The sequence below is a fragment of the Sinohyriopsis cumingii genome, chromosome 6, assembly GCF_028554795.1.
Source record: "Sinohyriopsis cumingii isolate HCF-2022 chromosome 6, ASM2855479v2, whole genome shotgun sequence".
In the NCBI taxonomy this organism is placed as follows: domain Eukaryota; kingdom Metazoa; phylum Mollusca; class Bivalvia; order Unionida; family Unionidae; genus Sinohyriopsis; species Sinohyriopsis cumingii.
In genome coordinates this window covers 31,633,333-31,653,234 of record NC_142966.1, presented here as the reverse complement: position 1 = coordinate 31,653,234, position 19,902 = coordinate 31,633,333, and the positions used below count along the sequence as shown (strand labels likewise).

Genomic DNA, 19,902 nt, shown 5'->3' with positions numbered 1-19,902 from the left:
ATATGATAGCTTTGACTTGGAATCAGTGGTATATATGATAGCTTTGACTTGGAATCAGTGGTATATATGATAGCTTTGACTTGGAATCAGTGGTATATATGATAGCTTTGACTTGGAATCAGTGGTATATATGATAGCTTTGACTTGGAATCAGTGGTATATATGATAGCTTTGACTTGGAATCAGTGGTATATATGATAGCTTTGACTTGGAATCAGTGGTATATATGATAGCTTTGACTTGGAATCAGTGGTATATATGATAGCTTTGACTTGGAATCAGTGGTATATATGATAGCTTTGACTTGGAATCAGTGGTATATATGATAGCTTTGACTTGGAATCAGTGGTATATATGATAGCTTTGACTTGGAATCAGTGGTATATATGATAGCTTTGACTTGGAATCAGTGGTATATATGATAGCTTTGACTTGGAATCAGTGGTATATATGATAGCTTTGACTTGTAATTAGTAATGTATGTGATACCTTTGATATGTAATTGGTGATACATGTGATAGCTTTGATTTGGAATCAGTGGTATATATGATAGCTTTGACTTGGAATCAGTGGTATATATGATAGCTTTGACTTGGAATCAGTGGTATATATGATAGCTTTGACTTGGAATCAGTGGTATATATGATAGCTTTGACTTGTAATTAGTAATGTATGTGATACCTTTGATATGTAATTGGTGATACATGTGATAGCTTTGATTTGGAATCAGTGGTATATATGATAGCTTTGACTTGGAATCAGTGGTATATATGATAGCTTTGACTTGGAATCAGTGGTATATATGATAGCTTTGACTTGTAATTAGTAATGTATGTGATACCTTTGATATGTAATTGGTGATACATGTGATAGCTTTGATTTGGAATCAGTGGTATATATGATAGCTTTGACTTGGAATCAGTGGTATATATGATAGCTTTGACTTGGAATCAGTGGTATATATGATAGCTTTGACTTGGAATCAGTGGTATATATGATAGCTTTGACTTGTAATTAGTAATGTATGTGATACCTTTGATATGTAATTGGTGATACATGTGATAGCTTTGATTTGGAATCAGTGGTATATATGATAGCTTTGACTTGGAATCAGTGGTATATATGATAGCTTTGACTTGGAATCAGTGGTATATATGATAGCTTTGACTTGGAATCAGTGGTATATATGATAGCTTTGACTTGTAATTAGTAATGTATGTGATACCTTTGATATGTAATTGGTGATACATGTGATAGCTTTGATTTGGAATCAGTGGTATATATGATAGCTTTGACTTGGAATCAGTGGTATATATGATAGCTTTGACTTGGAATCAGTGGTATATATGATAGCTTTGACTTGGAATCAGTGGTATATATGATAGCTTTGACTTGTAATTAGTAATGTATGTGATACCTTTGATATGTAATTGGTGATACATGTGATAGCTTTGATTTGGAATCAGTGGTATATATGATAGCTTTGACTTGGAATCAGTGGTATATATGATAGCTTTGACTTGGAATCAGTGGTATATATGATAGCTTTGACTTGGAATCAGTGGTATATATGATAGCTTTGACTTGTAATTAGTAATGTATGTGATACCTTTGATATGTAATTGGTGATACATGTGATAGCTTTGATTTGCTATTGATGATGCATGTGATAGCTTTGATATGTAATTGGTGATACATGTGATAGCTTTGATTTGTAATTGATGATACATGTGATAGCTTTGATATGTAATTGGTGATACATGTGATAGCTTTGATTTGCTATTGATGTTACATGTGATAGCTTTGATATGTAATTGGTGATACATGTGATAGCAATACAGTGTGCCTATACGTTTAAGGCAGATTGCACTCTTTTTCTACAGGGCAGTACAATGTGCTTATGTGCTTAGGGCAAATTGCACTCTGTTTTTTTACAGGGCAATAACCATGTGCCTATGTGCATAGGGTAGATTGCACTCTATTTGTACAGGGCAATACAATGTGCCTATGTGCTAGGGCAGATTGCACTGTTTTTCAGGGCAATACAATGTGCATAGAAATCAGGGACTTTGTTTGTTGTACTACTTACTCCTGACATAATGCACATACAAATCAGGGACTTTTTTGTTGTTTGTTGTACTACTTACTCCTGACATAATGCACATACAAATCAGGGACTTTGTTGTTTGTTGTACTACTTACTCCTGACATAATGCACATACAAATCAGGGACATAGTTGTTTGTTATACTACTTAATCCTGACATAATGCACATACAAATCAGGGACATCGTTGTTTGTTGTACTACTTAATCCTGACATAATGCACATACAAATCAGGGACATGGTTGTTTGTTGTACTACTTACTCCTGACATAATGCACATACAAATCAGGGACATCATTGTTTGTTATACTACTTAATCCTGACATAATGCACATACAAATCAGGGACATCGTTGTTTGTTGTACTACTTAATCCTGACATAATGCACATACAAATCAGGGACATCGTTGTTTGTTATACTACTTAATCCTGACATAATGCACATACAAATCAGGGACATCGTTGTTTGTTGTACTACTTAATCCTGACATAATGCACATACAAATCAGGGACATTGTTGTTTGTTGTACTACTTACTCCTGACATAATGCACATACAAATCAGGGACTTTGTTGTTTGTTGTACTACTTACTCCTGATATAATGCACATACAAATCAGGGACTTTGTTGTTTGTTGTACTACTTACTCCTGACATAATGCACATACAAATCAGGGACATTGTTGTTTGTTGTACTACTTACTCCTGACATAATGCACATACAAATCAGGGACTTTGTTGTACTACTTACTCCTGACATAATGCACATACAAATCAGGGACTTTGTTGTTTGTTGTACTACTTACTCCTGACATAATGCACATACAAATCAGGGACTTTGTTGTTTGTTGTACTACTTACTCCTGATATAATGTACATACAAATCAGGGACTTTGTTGTTTGTTGTACTACTTACTCCTGACATAATGCACATACAAATCAGGGACTTTGTTGTTTGTTGTACTACTTACTCCTGACATAATGCACATACAAATCAGGGACTTTGTTGTTTGTTGTACTACTTACTCCTGACATAATGCACATACAAATCAGGGACTTTGTTATTTGTTGTACTACTTACTCCTGATAAACTGCACAGACCCAGATCTGCCATTGCATCCTGTAATGGCAGATCTGTGTCTGTACAATTTGCTGTTGGACTTGTCTTGTAAGCATGTATATATGGTACTGTTCCAGAAATATTTATCTGCTCCTTTTTCTGTTTAGAATCAATCACTAATTTCTGTGATTCATTTTTGAAAAGTATGACTGATTTATTACTGTTTTCCTGATTTCAGACAATGGTAGATGTGCTGCCATTGGATGCAGATGATATTCCTTCCAAGATCCTTGGAGAAACATGGAACCTTCCATTCCAGGATGAATATCCTGGTCTGGAAACAACAGATACAACCGATGAGCAGGTGAGGTCAATTTGCTTTGTGCCATTTCTTTGGTCCTGTGCTTTTCAAGAAAACAAAATCCAGTGCCTGTCCGTGACTGTGGATGTACAAACTTGAATTTATTTATTTGGCTTGTAAGCGAGTATATAATGTCTCGTTGTAGACTATAATAGCTCCATGTTTTATGTCTGTCTGTCTGTTGGTGTACTATGTGTGACTCTGGGGACAGCTTTGATGAGGCTTATTAACCTTGTATCTAAATACCACTCCAGATTCAGGGTTGCCTCTCCTGGTGGGGTCATGGGGTCAAGAATTATAATGGGGACACATTTCCTTTTTTGTCCTTTGCTCATAGTTTAATAATTCCTTTACCAATTCACATCATGTTTTAAGTGTAATATCATAGAATACACCCTTTCTTGCAGTCAAGTCCTCTCCCTTTGTTCCACCCCTAGATGTGGTCAAAGGTCAAGGATGGTATATGAGGCACAGATTTGTTATTTTATTGCAGCACTTGTTGCCCATTAATCTCTGATCTGACACAATTCATATATGGCATAGAGTAACATCACACAAACTATTCTCAATACAATCTTCATCCCTCAGCAGTCTCTGAATTCTGCTTTTGAGTGGGTCCATGGAGCCAGTAATGGGGATCCATTTTGGCTAAAGTTTATGGTAAAAGTGTTTTTTCCCCAATATTATGTTTTCTACAAAATGTTATTGAGTTTGACTCATATTTCATCTTATATTCACATCTCTCAGTATTGCTTCCTGATTCTGATGGCAGATCAGGATCTATGTTGTTTGCACTTGGACTCTGGTTGTGGGTCAAGGGGTGCAGAATTATATTGGGATCACTTTTTGTTCTACAATTTTTCATCACCTTTTGTCTTCTGTTCCAAAACCTACTATATGTACATGCATGTAAGATGAGATGAGTCCAACTCCAAACTGCACAGACCCAGATCTGCTGTCACATGATGTGCTGGCAGATATGAGTCTGTGCAGTTTGTTAGAAATAATCATAGAACAAACAACATAGACCCTGACCTGCATGTGCTTTATGATGTGGTAGTTTACATTTGGGCTTGACTTGTAAGTCTATATGGCACTCCTATCAGTATCATGCTCCCCTTACCCTAAGAACCACACCTACCTTTGTACTCTGCCCATGGGTGTGGCCATTAGGTTGACATTTATATTAGGGACAGATTTAAAACTTTTTTCTTAACTTACATTTTGATCACCCATTTATCAAGACATTTAATATTTGAAATATAACACACAGACATCAAGTATTTTTCCTCTCCTACCCGTGGATTCTGTCCCTTAGGTAGTATGTCAAGTTTTTTATATTACTTACATTTGTAGAAATCCTTTGTCCAGTTCACTTTATATGTGAGAAAGTATTATCACATTATAATAATAATAATAATAATAATAATAATAATAATAATAATGAGGACTTTGTATAGCGCCTAATCTTTAGAAGCTCTAAGCGCTTTACAACATTAGACAACACCTATAAGATAAAAACATAGACATTAGACAACACCTATAAGATAAGAAACATATATAATGATATGATTACAAAAACAAACACCATGAAATTAGAAAACATAAAAGACATGCTGAGAATATTCAAGGTAGAAAACATTATTAGGTCTTTAAGTTGGTTCTTGCAGTTGAAATAAGTGAGTTTTGAGAGCACTCTTGAATGGTATCACTGTGTCTTTGTGTCTAAATTCAGTGGGCAATTCATTCCACGTTGCTGGGCCCTGGTATGCAAAAGAACGCTGTCCACATATCTTTGTTTTCATAGTGGGAATAATGAGTATACGATTGTCAGAACAGAAGCATAAGTATCTTGCTGGTGTGTACACGTGGGTGAGGTCGGATAGGTATGTTGGATTAGAGTCTGGCAGTGAAACGTAGCACAGAGAACAAATTTTGTGTTTGATTATGACACATTTACTCTCTTCCCTTTAGCACTTCTACCCTTTGGTCAAGTTAACGTATGTACACACTTATAAGTTGAGTCCAACTGCAAACTGCACAGACCCAGATCTGCCATTGCACTTGCAGATATGGATCTGTGCAGTTTGTTAAGAGCAATTAATAGACCTGATGTGTAGGCGCATTATGTTACAGCAGATAAGGATCTTGTTGTTTGCAGTCTGACAACTTATAAGCGGTAGGGCCATGATTTCAGTATGTAGAACACTTTAAGTATATTAAAGTTTAAATTTTCTCTTATGTTTTGATACACATATATCCAATTGATTTCAGATTTTGAATCTTATAAAATTCCAACACACTTTCTTTTTATACTAATTTTGGATTAACACCTCTGGATGGTGGCTATGGGAATGGGGCTGGGAGGGTGCAAGAAGCAGAACACTTCTGATTGATTTTCTCATTATTTTTATAATATTTTAATAACTGCTCACCTAGTTAATTTCAGTTTTTAATTTTGTATGATCCAATATTTCCTTTCTCCTTTAACAAATGTTGCTTCCTGAGTAGGGCTTGTGGGATCAAGAGGTAGGACACTTTGTGAGTTTATTGTTAGCTCACTCGGCCAAAAGATGCTTGAGCTTATGGCATGGCCTTTGTTCTATGGTCTGTTCATCCACACTTGCTATTTTTAACTTCTTCTCCTCTGGGCAAGGGCTAGTGTAATTAGATTGTGATACTAAGGAAGGAAATGAGATGGGGTATTTATGAATGGATATGGAGATTTATTTTGATTCATTTAAACGCGTACAGTGGAAGAAACATTTTCTTGCCCACTGGAGAACCAGCTTTTGTTGGTTTTAATGGCAATTTTAATACATGTACATTATTGGCCATATCATGTGGAGGAATTGGAATCTAAGTGCCTTTCTATTGGACACACTGAGGCAACTGACCTATGTTAGCCTGGGTGGGCATTGAATCTGCAACCCTTTGTTTAAAAGCAACTGAGTTACCACATTTTCCCACCAGACAACCAGACTACAAGATCTGTTTGCTGAGCTAAGCCATCTGGTTGTCTGGTTACAAATTCCTGAAAAGGATTCAAATGAAAACAATTAATCAGGAGGGATTCAAATCATATGAATATTATTAACTTCAAGTCGGCAGTAAATTACATCAGAAAAGTATGATTTTCCTATATGCTCTTGGAACACAAAATAACTTTAACACTGATATAAAAGAAATGGGATGTACATGAGAAGTATGGAAAGACAAAGTTCTAAAATAGGCACATTCTGGCTGTCTATAGATTATAAATATTTTGTGAATATGTAACATTTCTCAAGTGTTAATGGCATTCTTTCTCTTTATCTTATAGAGCTTTATTGCTTTTTCACAATAAAAGAAGGACATTAAATTGGGCATGGCCTTGTGTCTTTCCGTACTTCTCATCTTTCTGTACATCCCGTTTTCATTACTGCACAAATAACTCTTTTAATCAATTATTCGATTTCAAACAAAAATTTGGGAAGTGGCTAAAGTTTTGGTGAGACCTTCGCTGAATCCGATTGACAGCTTCATATGTCATTGTTTTGTGCTCCTTTGATTCAGTTAGATTTGAACCAAATCGGGGCTGCAGATTGCTACTAATGAAACATTGGAAGACGTTGATTGTCTGCAATCTGTGTCATAGATTTGTGGAGTTATAGACCTGATTTTCAGACTCACCCACGTTTGTTTCTAGAAAGTAACTCCCTTAATTAATTTCTATTTCATTTAAATTTGGTATGCAGCTATTATTGATGACATACTGGTTGCCTCTAATTGTTAGTTTTCTATGTCCTGGTTTAGCAGAGTTATAGCCCACGATTGTTGGATCTACCCACTTTCATTTCAGCACACATAAAGTCCTTAATTATTATTAGATTTCAACCAAATTTGGGATGCAGACAAGACCTTCATAACATTGAATGTTAGCTTTCTGCATCAGCATTTAGCAGAGTTGTAGCCCCTGATTGTGAGACCCACCCATTTTCATTTCTACACAATAGTTCCCTTATTTATTATTGGCTTTTGTCCAAATTTGTTTTTCATGAGACTTTAACTGGGTTAATTGTTGGCATGCTCTGTCATTTAGCAGAGTTATAGCCCTTGAGTGTCAAATCCAGCCACTTTCATTTCAGCACCATAAGTCCCTTAATTATTTTTCAATTTTTCAACAAAATTTTATAATCATCTAACAAAAACAGGAAACATCAATTCTTGGACTTGCCCTGTTCTTTTTCTATTGAATATGAATGTATCATGCAAGTTACCTAGCCTATTATTGTTAGCATAAATTATTGATCTGTCCATCCTTAAAAATGCCAGTAAAATGAGAAAACATGGTTCTAAATAGTATAGTTGTCTTAGGGAATATATTTGTATACTCATGGTAAGATCTAAGTGTGTGTGTGTGTGTGTGTGTGTGTGTGTGTGTGAGAGAGAGAAAGAGAGAGAGAGAGAGAGAATGTCTGCAGTGTGGCAGTTTAAAGTGATGTCTGGCATTGGCGCATCTTGATGTTAGACATGTAGCATTTTTATGTACCACACAATTACATTATCTTGACACCAGGTTGACCAGTCTAACATTAACCTTTAATGCTGAGCACCTAGTGAGGTAGCTGTTTGTACCATTTTCATTTTAAGTCTTTGGTCTGACTTGGCTGGTGTTTGAACCTGCGATCTCCCACATTTGAGGCAGATGCTCTAACCACTTAGGCCACCAGAGCAGTCTTACATTTTAACAGTTTAAATGTCATAGATTAACATTTACTTATACAGAGCTTCCTTTTTGTATGGCATAAATTAATATGTACTTGTACAGTGCTCTCATAATATGGCATAAATTAATATGTACTTGTACAGTGCTCTCAAAATGTGGCATAAATTAATATGTACTTGTATAGTGCTCCCATAATATGTCATAAATTAATATGTACTTGTATAGTGCTCCCATAATATGGCATAAATTAATATATACTTGTACAGTGCTCCCATGATATGGCATAAATTAGTATGTACTTGTACAGTGCTCCCATAATATGTCATAAATTAATATGTACTTGTAGAGTGCTCCCATAAAATGGCATATATTAACATGTACTTGCATAGTGCTGCCATAATATGGCATATATTAACATGTACTTGCATAGTGCTGCCATAATATGGCATAGATTAGCATGTACTTGCACAGTGCTGCCATAATATGGCATAGATTAGCATGTACTTGCACAGTGCTCCCATAATATGGCATAGATTAGCATGCACTTGCATAGTGCTCCCATAATATGGCATAGATTAACATGTACTTGCATAGTGGTCCCATAATATGGTATAGATTAGGGTGTACTTGCATAGTACTCTTGTAATATGGCATAGATTAGCATGTACTTGTACAGTGCTCCTTTATGGTACAGATTTACTTGTACGGTACTTTCTTTTAATATGGCATAGATTAATGTGTATATGTTCAGTCCTCCCATACTATTTGGCATAGATTAGCATGCACCTGTATAGTTTTCTGTCTTTTTAAGAATAGATCACCATGTACTTTTACAGAGCTACCTCTTTATTTGATATAGATTAGCATGTATTTAGTACAGTACCTGTATTCATATTTTACATTATTATATATTTGGCACCTTCATATCATGATACTCTGGGAAACCTGTCTTATTACACATCTCTCACAATAACTTGCATGCAACAGGGTCCAAAAACACAGGCCACAGTTTTAGCGAGTGAACTGCTCCAGTGGCCTAGTGGTTAGAGCGTCAGCCTCGGAAGCAGTAGGTCATGGGTTCGAACCCCGGCCGAGTCATGCCAAAGACTTACAAAAATGGTACTAACAGCTGCCTCGCTTGGTGCTCAGCATTAAGAGGTTAGTGTTAGGACTGGTCAGCCTGGTGTCAGGAAAATGTGACTGGGTAAGACATCATGCTATATGTCTGCGGCATGATGCCCCAGTGCTAGACATTACTATAAACTGTCACACTGCAGACATCGTAGCAATATGACTGAAATTATTTTAAAGCTATGTTAAAAATCCAAATCACACACACAGACACACACACACACAGACACACACGCACACACCTTTATTTTCAAGATAACCCACCATGAACAACATGTCTACATCAAAAACTTGTTTGTTAAAAAAATTATTGTTCCATTAGTAAAAATATTGATGCTGTGATTTCATTTCGAGTAATAGTGACATTTCTGATCATTCTTGAGCAAACGTTTAAGTAAAAATTCAGGGATGTTGTGTTTGCTAGAAACATTAGAATTCAGTGAATTCCATAATGCACTGTCTCTCAGAAAAGAAGCTTTTTATTCAGTGAGTACTTTATTTGCTTGCTTCCCATGCTTTTGTTGATCCCATTTTTGAATTTATTGATTAATGTTCGGTAAATTTGAACTGTTATCTACATGACAACATTTATAACAGTGTCCAGCTGGTCAATTGAAACTGAGTTGACCTGACATTGTTGTGACTGACAGATCTTAGACACATATGACTTTGCATGTTTTCGAACATTTTGCTTTATTATTCCACTCTGTTTAATTTGATACAAAATCGTATGTTTATTTAATTTGATACAAATTCGTAGTAAGTTTTAATAATATAAAGCCAGCCTACTTTTCGAGTGGCCGAGTGGTCTAAAGCACTCTCCGTTACGGATCATTGCCATCTCACCTCTGTCTGCGTGGGTTCGAGTCTCGGATTCAGCCAATGTGGGTATGTGAGAAAGCTTGCCAGTAGCTTCTTGTGGGTAGGTGGTTCTTTCTGGGGTTTTCCCGGGTTCTTCCTCCACCATTAATACTGGTCGCCATGTATAGCCTGTTGTGTACTGAAAAATGGCGTTAAACCCTACAACAACAACAACAACAACCAGCCTACTTTTCACCAATTGTAATGATACAGGAAACACTTGCAAATTATAGCTTAAAACACAGTTAATTAGGTTGACAGAAATGCTCATAGACATAGTTCAGATTGACAGTAAATTAAATTTATACTTTTCACATTTGATTGCAAGAAAGAATATTATATCTATGATGATTACACTGAAATCGAAATTAAAGATAGAACTAAAATATGAATTTCATTTGATAAAATTTGTTTAATTGGTATCTATTTCTGAAAGTGCAGCCACTGGTTGGCATTACTGACATTTTCATGGACTGAAATACATGTATCATCTAATATTATCATTTACAGTGTAATAAGAATTATGTTGGATAGGAAATTTAACAAAACAACTTTTTTCTAAAGTTCAGTTCTCTGATGTTGAATTCAATTTCCGGGCATTAACCACCTTTTTCGATGATAAAACGAGTGATATATCATAGTTTTAATTGACTAGTTTTTATATAGCTATTTTAATTATGTTCAACAGATAGGGGTCAATTTTTTTATACTTTTGGGGGGAAAAATATGGGATCCACACCTGACCCAGCATCATAAGAGGGTTTGTGAGTTATCCAGATGTGATTTATGAAGGGAAAGGTGTATATATTATGAAGCTTCATATCAATACACTTTTGGAAGCTTTTTTAAATATTATTTCTGTATTATTTCCATTTTGTATCTTAGTTTCCTTATTTAGATCAAATTTTTGAATCTTGAATTCAGTCAAACTGACCTGTACTACAATGAAAACTTGTGCGCACCTGTTGTAACAGCATGTGCTTTGTAAGGATACGATTCTTATAACTGCTTGGCACATGCCATTAATTTATTATTCAGTCAAAGTATTTAATATTTTACTCTGAATGACTTCAATCAAAGATGCCTCTGTCTTTGTTTCAGGATATTGGACCATCAGTTGTTGTTTTTCGTGAACCAGAAATTCTTGCTGATTTGATGAGTGAGAAACTTCATGGACTCGAATCCGAAGACTGCGATAATATTGATAATCAAATCAGACGGTCACAGTGCAGTAAGTTTAATCAGGACATGTGTTTTAAAGTAAATGAACAGATTTTGTGTGATTCTGATCAAACAAGTCCAGATATAACCGATTCAGCCGAAAGTGAAAGTGACGAAGAGTGTTATGTAGTGTTGCGACAGGCACGAAAAGTTCGAAGGCGATTAATGTACAAGAAAGACAGGAGAGGTGAGTGAAATAATTTGCATGCATGACCAATCATAAATCTAAATGCAGTTTGCTATATGTTCAATAAATGTTTGATCAACAGAAGATTTCATTTATAAATTGAGAATAATTAAACAGTTGGTCTTTCCAGCTCATCTGCTTCCATCATTTTCAAATGAATACTTAAATATCACCCAGGCTTGAATTTCAGAAACAAAACTTAAATGTAGACTTAAGATTTAATTTAGAATCCAGTGATCTGATTGGCTGAAATTAAAGTCTGATTTAAAATTAACTAATCAAATGTCTGAAATTTTGTTTATGAAAATCTTATCTATTCAGTTGATTTTATACAGATACAGTTGGTCTGTGTAACAGCTGTTGTATTTAATGTGCCTTTATACAGTTGGAAACTTGATGTCCAGCTGTTGATGAACTATAAATGGATTTGGTTATAAAGTGTAGGACTGACAATGTAGATTATTACAAGTACTTAAGGGAGGTACTGAGGAAATATTATGGGATTTTCTTTCTTGTAATTATCAAGTTTTAATTGTAATTTTGAACAAGAAAATAAGATCACAAATTATTGATTATTGTATATCTTGTGTGCAGGTTGAGTCCAATTGCAAAAAACATTGACTCTGATCTTCTGTTAGATATTGCTCCAGGACATCATGGTCTGTGTTCTACTGATTACTCCTAAAAAATGCATAGATCTAGCAGATCATGTAATAGCAGGTCTGGGATTGTGCAGTTTACAGTTGGACTCAACTGATAAGAATTCGTTGAAGAAAATAAAAGAGAAACTGAACCAGAAATATTAAAATTCATAAAATGTTGTCTGACAGTATTAATTTTGAAACCTTGGGAAATGTGGAAAAAAGAAGACATAGAAGGTGTTGTATTATGATTCAAGGCTGGAGGTATGAGCTTGGAGGAAATGTCCAAAATCCTTTTTTAATTAAAGAAAAAGATTTTATGACAATAAAATGATGAATGGTATAGATATTTTGGAGTCTCAGATGTTGTCTTATATGGAATTGTATTTAAGCAAATTTACACTGATTAATGTCAAGTTGCACACAAGAAGCTAAAAATAGATTTTTAATCAATATTAACATCATATAATAGGAAAGATAATCCTGGGTCTGCTTGTAATCCATGGGTCTGTTTGCAATCCATGGGTCTGCTGACAATCAATGGGTCTGCTTACAATCCATGAGTCTGCTTACAATCCATGGCTCTGCTTGTAATCCATGGGTCTGCTTGCAATCCATGGGTCTGCTTGTAATCCATGGGTCTGCTTACAATCCATGGGTCTGCTTACAATCCATGGGTCTGCTTGCAATCCATGGGTCTGCTTACATTCCATGGGTCTGCTTACAATCCATGGGACTGCTTACAATCCATGGGTCTGCTTACAATCCATGGGTCTGCTTGTAATCCATGGGTCTGCTTGCAATCCATGGGTATGCTTGCAATCCATGGGTCTTCTTGCAATCCTGGGTCTGATTACAATCCATGGGTCTGCTTACAATCCATGGGTCTGCTTGTAATCCATGGGTCTGCTTGCAATCCATGGGTCTGCTTGCAATCCATGGGTCTGCTTACAATCCATGGCTCTGCTTACAATCCATGTGTCTGCTTACAATCCATGTGTCTGCTTACAATCCATGTGTCTGCTTGTAATCCATGGGTCTGCTTGCAATCCATGGGTCTGCTTACAATCCATGGGTCTGCTTACAATCCATGGGTCTGCTTGCAATCCATGGGTCTGCTTACAATCCATGGGTCTGCTTGCAATCCATGGGTCTGCTTGTAATCCATGGGTCTGCTTACAATCCATGGCTCTGCTTACAATCCATGAGTTCTGCTTACAATCCATGGGTCTGCTTGTAATCCATGGGTCTGCTTACAATCTATGGGTCTGCTTACAATCCATGGGTCTGCTTGCAATCCGTGGGTCTGCTTACAATCTGTGGGTCTGCTTACAATCCATGGGTCTGCTTGTAATCCATGGGTCTGCTTGCAATCCATGGGTCTGCTTACAATTCATGGGTCTCCTTGCAATCCATGGGTCTGCTTACAATCCATGGCTCTGCTTACAATCCATGGATCTGCTTACAATCCATGGGTCTGCTTACAATCCATGGGTCTGCTTGTAATCCATGGGTCTGCTTGCAATCCATGGGTCTGCTTACAATCCATGGGTCTGCTTACAATCTATGGGTCTGCTTACAATCCATGGGTCTGATTACAATCCATGGCTCTACTTACAATCCATGGGTCTGCTTGTAATTCATGGGTTTGCTTACAATCCATGAATGCATTAAGTCTTTAAAACCAATGGAAAATGTCTACACTTGGACGGATTCACTAATGAGTTCTGTGGTTGTTTTTTTTTTAAGAATCTTGAGCTCTGTATATTTTCTTGGAGTTTTGATGCCGATCAGTAAAATGGGTGTACTATAGGAAACAGTTGAGATTTTCGAAGTCGGTGTACCATCACATGTTTGTCAGAGGAAAAGAAAGGAGAAAAAAAGTACATGTTACTTACAAATTGAAGACCTATCTCTTTTAAATGTTGACAATAACTTTACTATGGCAGCTAGCATTAAAAATGTTCTACCTTCAAGGAGGGGCCCCGAGTGGCCGAGTGATCTAAAGCGCTCTCCGTTACGGATCACAGCCATCTCACCTCTGTCTGCGCCGGATCGAGTCTCGGATTCAGCCAATGTGGGTATGTGAGAAAGCTTGCCAGTAGCTTCTCGTGGGTCGGTGGTTCTTTTCGGGTCTTCCCGGGTTCTTCCTCCACCAATAATACTGGCCGCCATGTATAGCCTATCGTGTGCTGAAAAATGGCGTTAAACCCCACAACAACAACAACAACAACTACCTTCAAGAATCAGTGATATTCAAAAGGATTTATGATGGGTATTCATTAGAGAAAATACAGCAAGTGAAGTAACCTATATGTATGATATGAATCACATGCTGGTACATTTGGAATGTTCTCAGACTTTTCAATTGCATCTGGAAAAACCTTGATTGAAATATTTGCAATTTTGGACTGCTCTTGTTAATTTTATTGACATTACCCTGACTAGGAAGCAAGTCATCACAAATAACAACAGAAGAAATAGTTTCAGGCTGTAGAAACTTTATAATTTATTAATTTATTTTCATTTCAAAGTTGCAGGAATAACATAGGAAGTTAAAAGTGGAAATACTGAACTGATTTTATTGAGTGTTATGTACAACACCTATCCTTTGATAAGAATGTGTTCTACACATAGCTAGCTGGATATTCACCTACCTTAAACTTACTAATTTTGGGAAGGATGATTACGATTAAATCCGAGTCTTTTTCAGAGAGTTTACCTGATTCATTTTGATTTGGAAAAAGACAAGAATATTGCTGAAAAATGTAAAATAGATTTTAAAATAAATGCTTTAGAATAAAGGATTCATAAATTTCAATAAAGCATGTCATTCAAATTCGAAAAATAATAATAATAATAATAATAATAATGAGGACTTTGTATAGCGCCTAATCTTTAGAAGCTCTAAGCGCTTTACAACATTAGACCACACCTATAAGATAACATATAATAATATTATTACAAAAACAAACACCAAGTAATTAGAAAAAACATTAAAAAATAAAAAACATGCTGAGAATATTTAAGGTAGGAAACATTATTAGGTCTTTAAGTTTGTTCTTGCAGTTGAAATAAGTGAGTTTTGAGAGCCCTCTTGAATGTGATCACTGTGTCTTTGTGTCTAAGTTCAGTGGGCAATTCATTCCACGTTGCTGGGCCTTGGTATGCAAAAGAACGCTGTCCATATGACTTTGTTTTCATAGTGGGAATAATGAGTATACGATTATCAGAAGAGGAGTGTAAGTATCTTGCTGGTGTATACACATGGGTGAGATCGGATAGGTATGTTGGACTAGAGTCCGACAGTGAAACGTAGTACAGAGAACAGATTTTGTGTTTGATTCTGGATCGATAGCCAGTGTAGGGTACAGAGCAGCGGGGAGGTGTGCTTTGATCGTGGTACTCTAAGTATGATCTGAGCAGCTGTGTTTTGAACTTTTTGAAGTTTCTGGAGTAGATATTGAGATGAACCAGACAGAATTGATCAAGAGATCAAATTAGATATGAAATTTGAAGCAGAAGAAAAATATAAAATGGAAATATAGCAAGTAGTGATGTTAGAAAATATAAATTATGGTTTGTTTTTCTTGGTTGCAACATCACTTCAAACACATGACAGCCTAGATCATGGCAAAGAAATTTGAATGAAGTGCCGTTCCCAGGGACACACAGAGGGAGCTGACCCAGGATAGTCTGGATGGATATTGAACTGTGACCCGTGGATTGGTAGTCTGATGTTCTGCCATCTTTGGCTCCAAATTTAAGCTGTCATCATTATTCCAAATATCCAAACCATCTTATTTTCTGTCTGCTGAGTCTGGAAATTTTCCATCCATAAAAGTAGATTTATAAACAAAAAAAACCCAACAAATTCCAAATTTTCTGGATGTTGTGGTCAGATTGCAATTCATTTATTTCATAGGGCACAGTGTTAGACACCACATTGATTTAAAGAGTCCTTGTTAGGGAGACAGCAATGCCCAGTAGTTTTTTTAATGACATAATTGTTCATTTTTGTCTATTTTACAAGGACTGCTTAATTTGATGCTTTGAATTACTCAGTCATTTCTATTAGGTGAAGTTCATGTCAGTATACCTAAATAATAAAGGTAAAGGTTTTCAATAAAATCCATCAGATATTAATAAAGTATATGATACTATCTGATTAAAATCAGATCTCCACACTCCTACATGGAGATCTGATGGACAGCAATACAAGGTCATGTATTACTGGCCTTGTGGTTCACTAATCCAATCAAAACTTTCAGATTTCTGAAAGTGACATGTGTCATTTGGAGCATGTCATTACTAACCTGTAAATATCCCTAGGACAAGCTTGCACTGCTTTATCTGATAGGTTATTGCAAATAAGTGGACATGAAATTGTAAAGGTCACTAAAACATGAACTTTTATGAGTATCTGTCAGATCTCCACACATGGCTATTTAGATTGTGAATTTAATCAGATTGGCATATAATACATACATCATTTACAAAAGAATCAGAAACTCAGCAAGTTCATGAACTATTTTATCCTATAGTAAAAGCAGAAAACCAGTGTCCTATAGTACAAGTTGAAAGCCAGTGTCCTAGTACAAGTTGAAAGCCAGTGTCATGTAGTACAAGTTGAAAAGTTGAAAGCTGGTGTCCTATAGTACAGGAAGAGAGCTAGTGTTCTACAGTAAACATAGAAAGCCATTGTCCTATGATACATGTAGAAATCTGCATCCATTAGTACATATAGAAGGCCAGTGTCCTGCAGAAAAAGTTGAAAGCCAGTGTCCTATAGTACAAGTAGAAATCATGTGTCCTGTAGTAAAAATTGAAAGCCAGTGTCTGATGATACTTGTAGAAATCCACTGCCCTATGTTATATGTGAAAATCCAGTGTTCTGTGATGTATGTAGAAATCCAGTGTTCTGTGATGTATGTAGAAATCTAGTGTTCTGTGATGTATGTAGAAATCCAGTGTTCTGTGATGTATGTAGAAATATAGTGTTCTGTGATATATGTAGAAATCCAGTGTTCTGTGATGTTTGTAGAAATCCAGTGTTATGTGATATATGTAGAAATCCAGTGTCCTGTGATGTATGTAGAAATCCAGTGTTCTGTGATGTATGTAGAAATCCAGTGTTCTGTGATGTATATAGAAATCCAGTGTCCTGTGATGTATATAGAAATCCAGTGCCCTGTGATTGACCTTATTCTAAATCTCATTCTTACAGAGAGCATTTAAACTGTTCAATAATGGAATCAAACTAGAATGCTCTATTTTCAAAGTAATGTACAAAATTTTCTCCAATACAGGCTCTACTAAGTTTTTCAAAATAGTACTGCGTTAGGAGAATTTTCAAGGTATCTCATAATAGTGCTCTAGGAAGTTTCAAAATGTTGCTGTGTGTTTAAGATGTAACATCAATCTTCTGCAACATCGACAGAGTTTACATAAGTGAGTTTGATTCATACATTGATAAATTCCATAACATGTACATCCTTGACATTCCAACCAATCAATTATATAAATGTCACTCCGAGAAATGTGGACAAGACTGAAGGTCTCTGTTCCTTTTTGGGGCCATTACACCATATATTCTGTCCATATGACTTATCAACACATCTTAAATTAAACATTGTAATTAATTCCAACTGTTAGGAGTGCTCGGATTCCATTATTGTTGTTACAAATAAGTAACAAATGTATGAACTATGACTACAATAAACAGTATTATTAAAACATCGGTTGAACCAAACTATTTCATGGTGATTTTGAAATAGCTGCTATAACTGCACAGAAGAGCATGTACTCAGATGTCTTGACATTATCACAAAGTTATGAATGAGTAACTTCAACTTTCAAAATGCATGTTTAAGAGGTTAACTTTAGAACTATGTGTTTATGGGGTTAACTTTAGAACTATGTGTTTAAGGTGGCGCTCTACAGTTTCGTATTTTGCATAGGGTTAGGATTTTAAAGAAAAAGAATTTCCCCGGCTTTCCTCACTGGTTATACTGGCTATTTAAAAAAGACCTTGTATTATATCTTAGGTATAATTCAAAGAACCTTTAATTCCCTTTATTTTGATGTATGATTGATGGGTGTAATATGGGTTATAGAGTATACGGCTTGGCCTTATTTCAGATGTGCACCTTTCAAAAAAGTGCTAGCTCTACTTGGTCATTTTCACTTCCTGAACTTCAGAGGTAAATTGTATAAAAAAGAGCCAATAACTTTTTTTACATTTGATATATTTGGTAATTCATTCATGATTGCACTTTCAGAAGCTTGTATTGTCTAGTCTGCCAAAATTCATTTTCCCTATTTTAATAGCTGCTATGTATAGCGTTCTTTAGACTAATTCAGGCTGATTTTTTAACACAAAGGAGCAGTCATTTTAGTTAGCAGTGTGCTTAAATCATGTAAAATTTCCAAAAGTACAATATCCAAAAGAAATATCATCCACATTACATTAATGTAGCATAGAGGTATGCCAACATTCTCTCCATTGTGCATGTTTTAAATGCGAACTACTTCACCTTACATACGTCACTCTCTCAAAAGTACATATTAACTTGTGAGCGCCCCCTAAGGGGTTAACTTAAAAACTATGTGTTTAAGGGGTTAACTTTAGAACTATGTGTTTATGGGGTTAACTTTAGAACTATGTGTTTAAGGGTTAACTTTAGAACTATGTGTTTATGGGGTTAACTTTAGAACTGTGCGTTTAAGGGTTAACTTTAGAACTGTGTTTAAGGGGTTAACTTTAGAACTGTGTTTAAGGGGTTAACTTTAGAACTATGTGTTTAAGAGGTTAATTTTAGAACTACATATTTAAGGGGTTAACTTTAGAACTACATGTTTTAGAGGTTAACTTTAGAATTATATGTTTAAGAGGTTAACTTTAGAACTATGTGTTTAATTTGTCAAGTAAAAGCAAAATGTTTATATTTTGCACTTAGTTCTTTTTATACAATACTAGCTCACTACTAAAAGTCTAAAATCATATAAGACATTTTGAATGCATGTACATCATGGACATTTTGTCCATTTTAGAAAATTTACACTCTCCATTAGCCTGAGACAAGTTAAATATTTGGCTGGAAAAGTAAAATTGCATGTCACTTTATCTTTATTTTGTTCTATATGAAGGGAAGATTAAAGTTGTCATGTAATTCTATTCCAAGAATGTAGATCATATATTACAACATTTGGAGCCTTGTAATAGGACACATTTTTTTAATTAAAAACCTCACAAATCGGTGATTACAGCTTTATTATAACTAAAATTATAGACAGTTGAAGTTTCAAGCTCAAAAGAATTTGAGAATACCAAGTCTGGACATTATATATGGGTTAGACTAAATTTGTCTCCACTACAAGGCAACCGCAGCATGGAAAGTTGTGATGGTCAAATAGTAGTCCATGGGAGACAACTCCAGAATTGCCTTGAACTTCAGAAAACTATTGCTTAGAGCTATAACAAGCTTAATTAAAGAATGAAGGTCAAGGTTTATTTAAGTACTATATAACAAGACCAAATCAACACTTATTTTTTTCTGTTCTATAGTTTTAGCACAGGCAAACACTATGCAGAGTTTAAATATTGCCATTTTCTGTAATTCTTAGAC

The 19,902-nt window shown here is 35.5% G+C and overlaps 1 protein-coding gene across 5 annotated transcripts in view; it reads left to right on the top strand.

Annotated features, from left to right (window-relative positions):
• The window catches only part of LOC149796577 (uncharacterized), a 318,277-nt gene that overhangs the window by 138,793 nt on the left and 159,582 nt on the right, over positions 1-19,902 (top strand). For all 5 annotated transcript variants that reach the window (XM_089961283.1, XM_089961284.1, XM_089961282.1 and 2 more), the window contains exons 2-3: positions 3,403-3,528; positions 11,327-11,633. In XM_089961283.1, coding sequence (XP_089817409.1) covers positions 3,406-3,528; positions 11,327-11,633 — 430 coding nt within the window. In that variant the 5' untranslated portion in view covers positions 3,403-3,405. The remainder of the gene's footprint in view (positions 1-3,402; positions 3,529-11,326; positions 11,634-19,902) is intronic.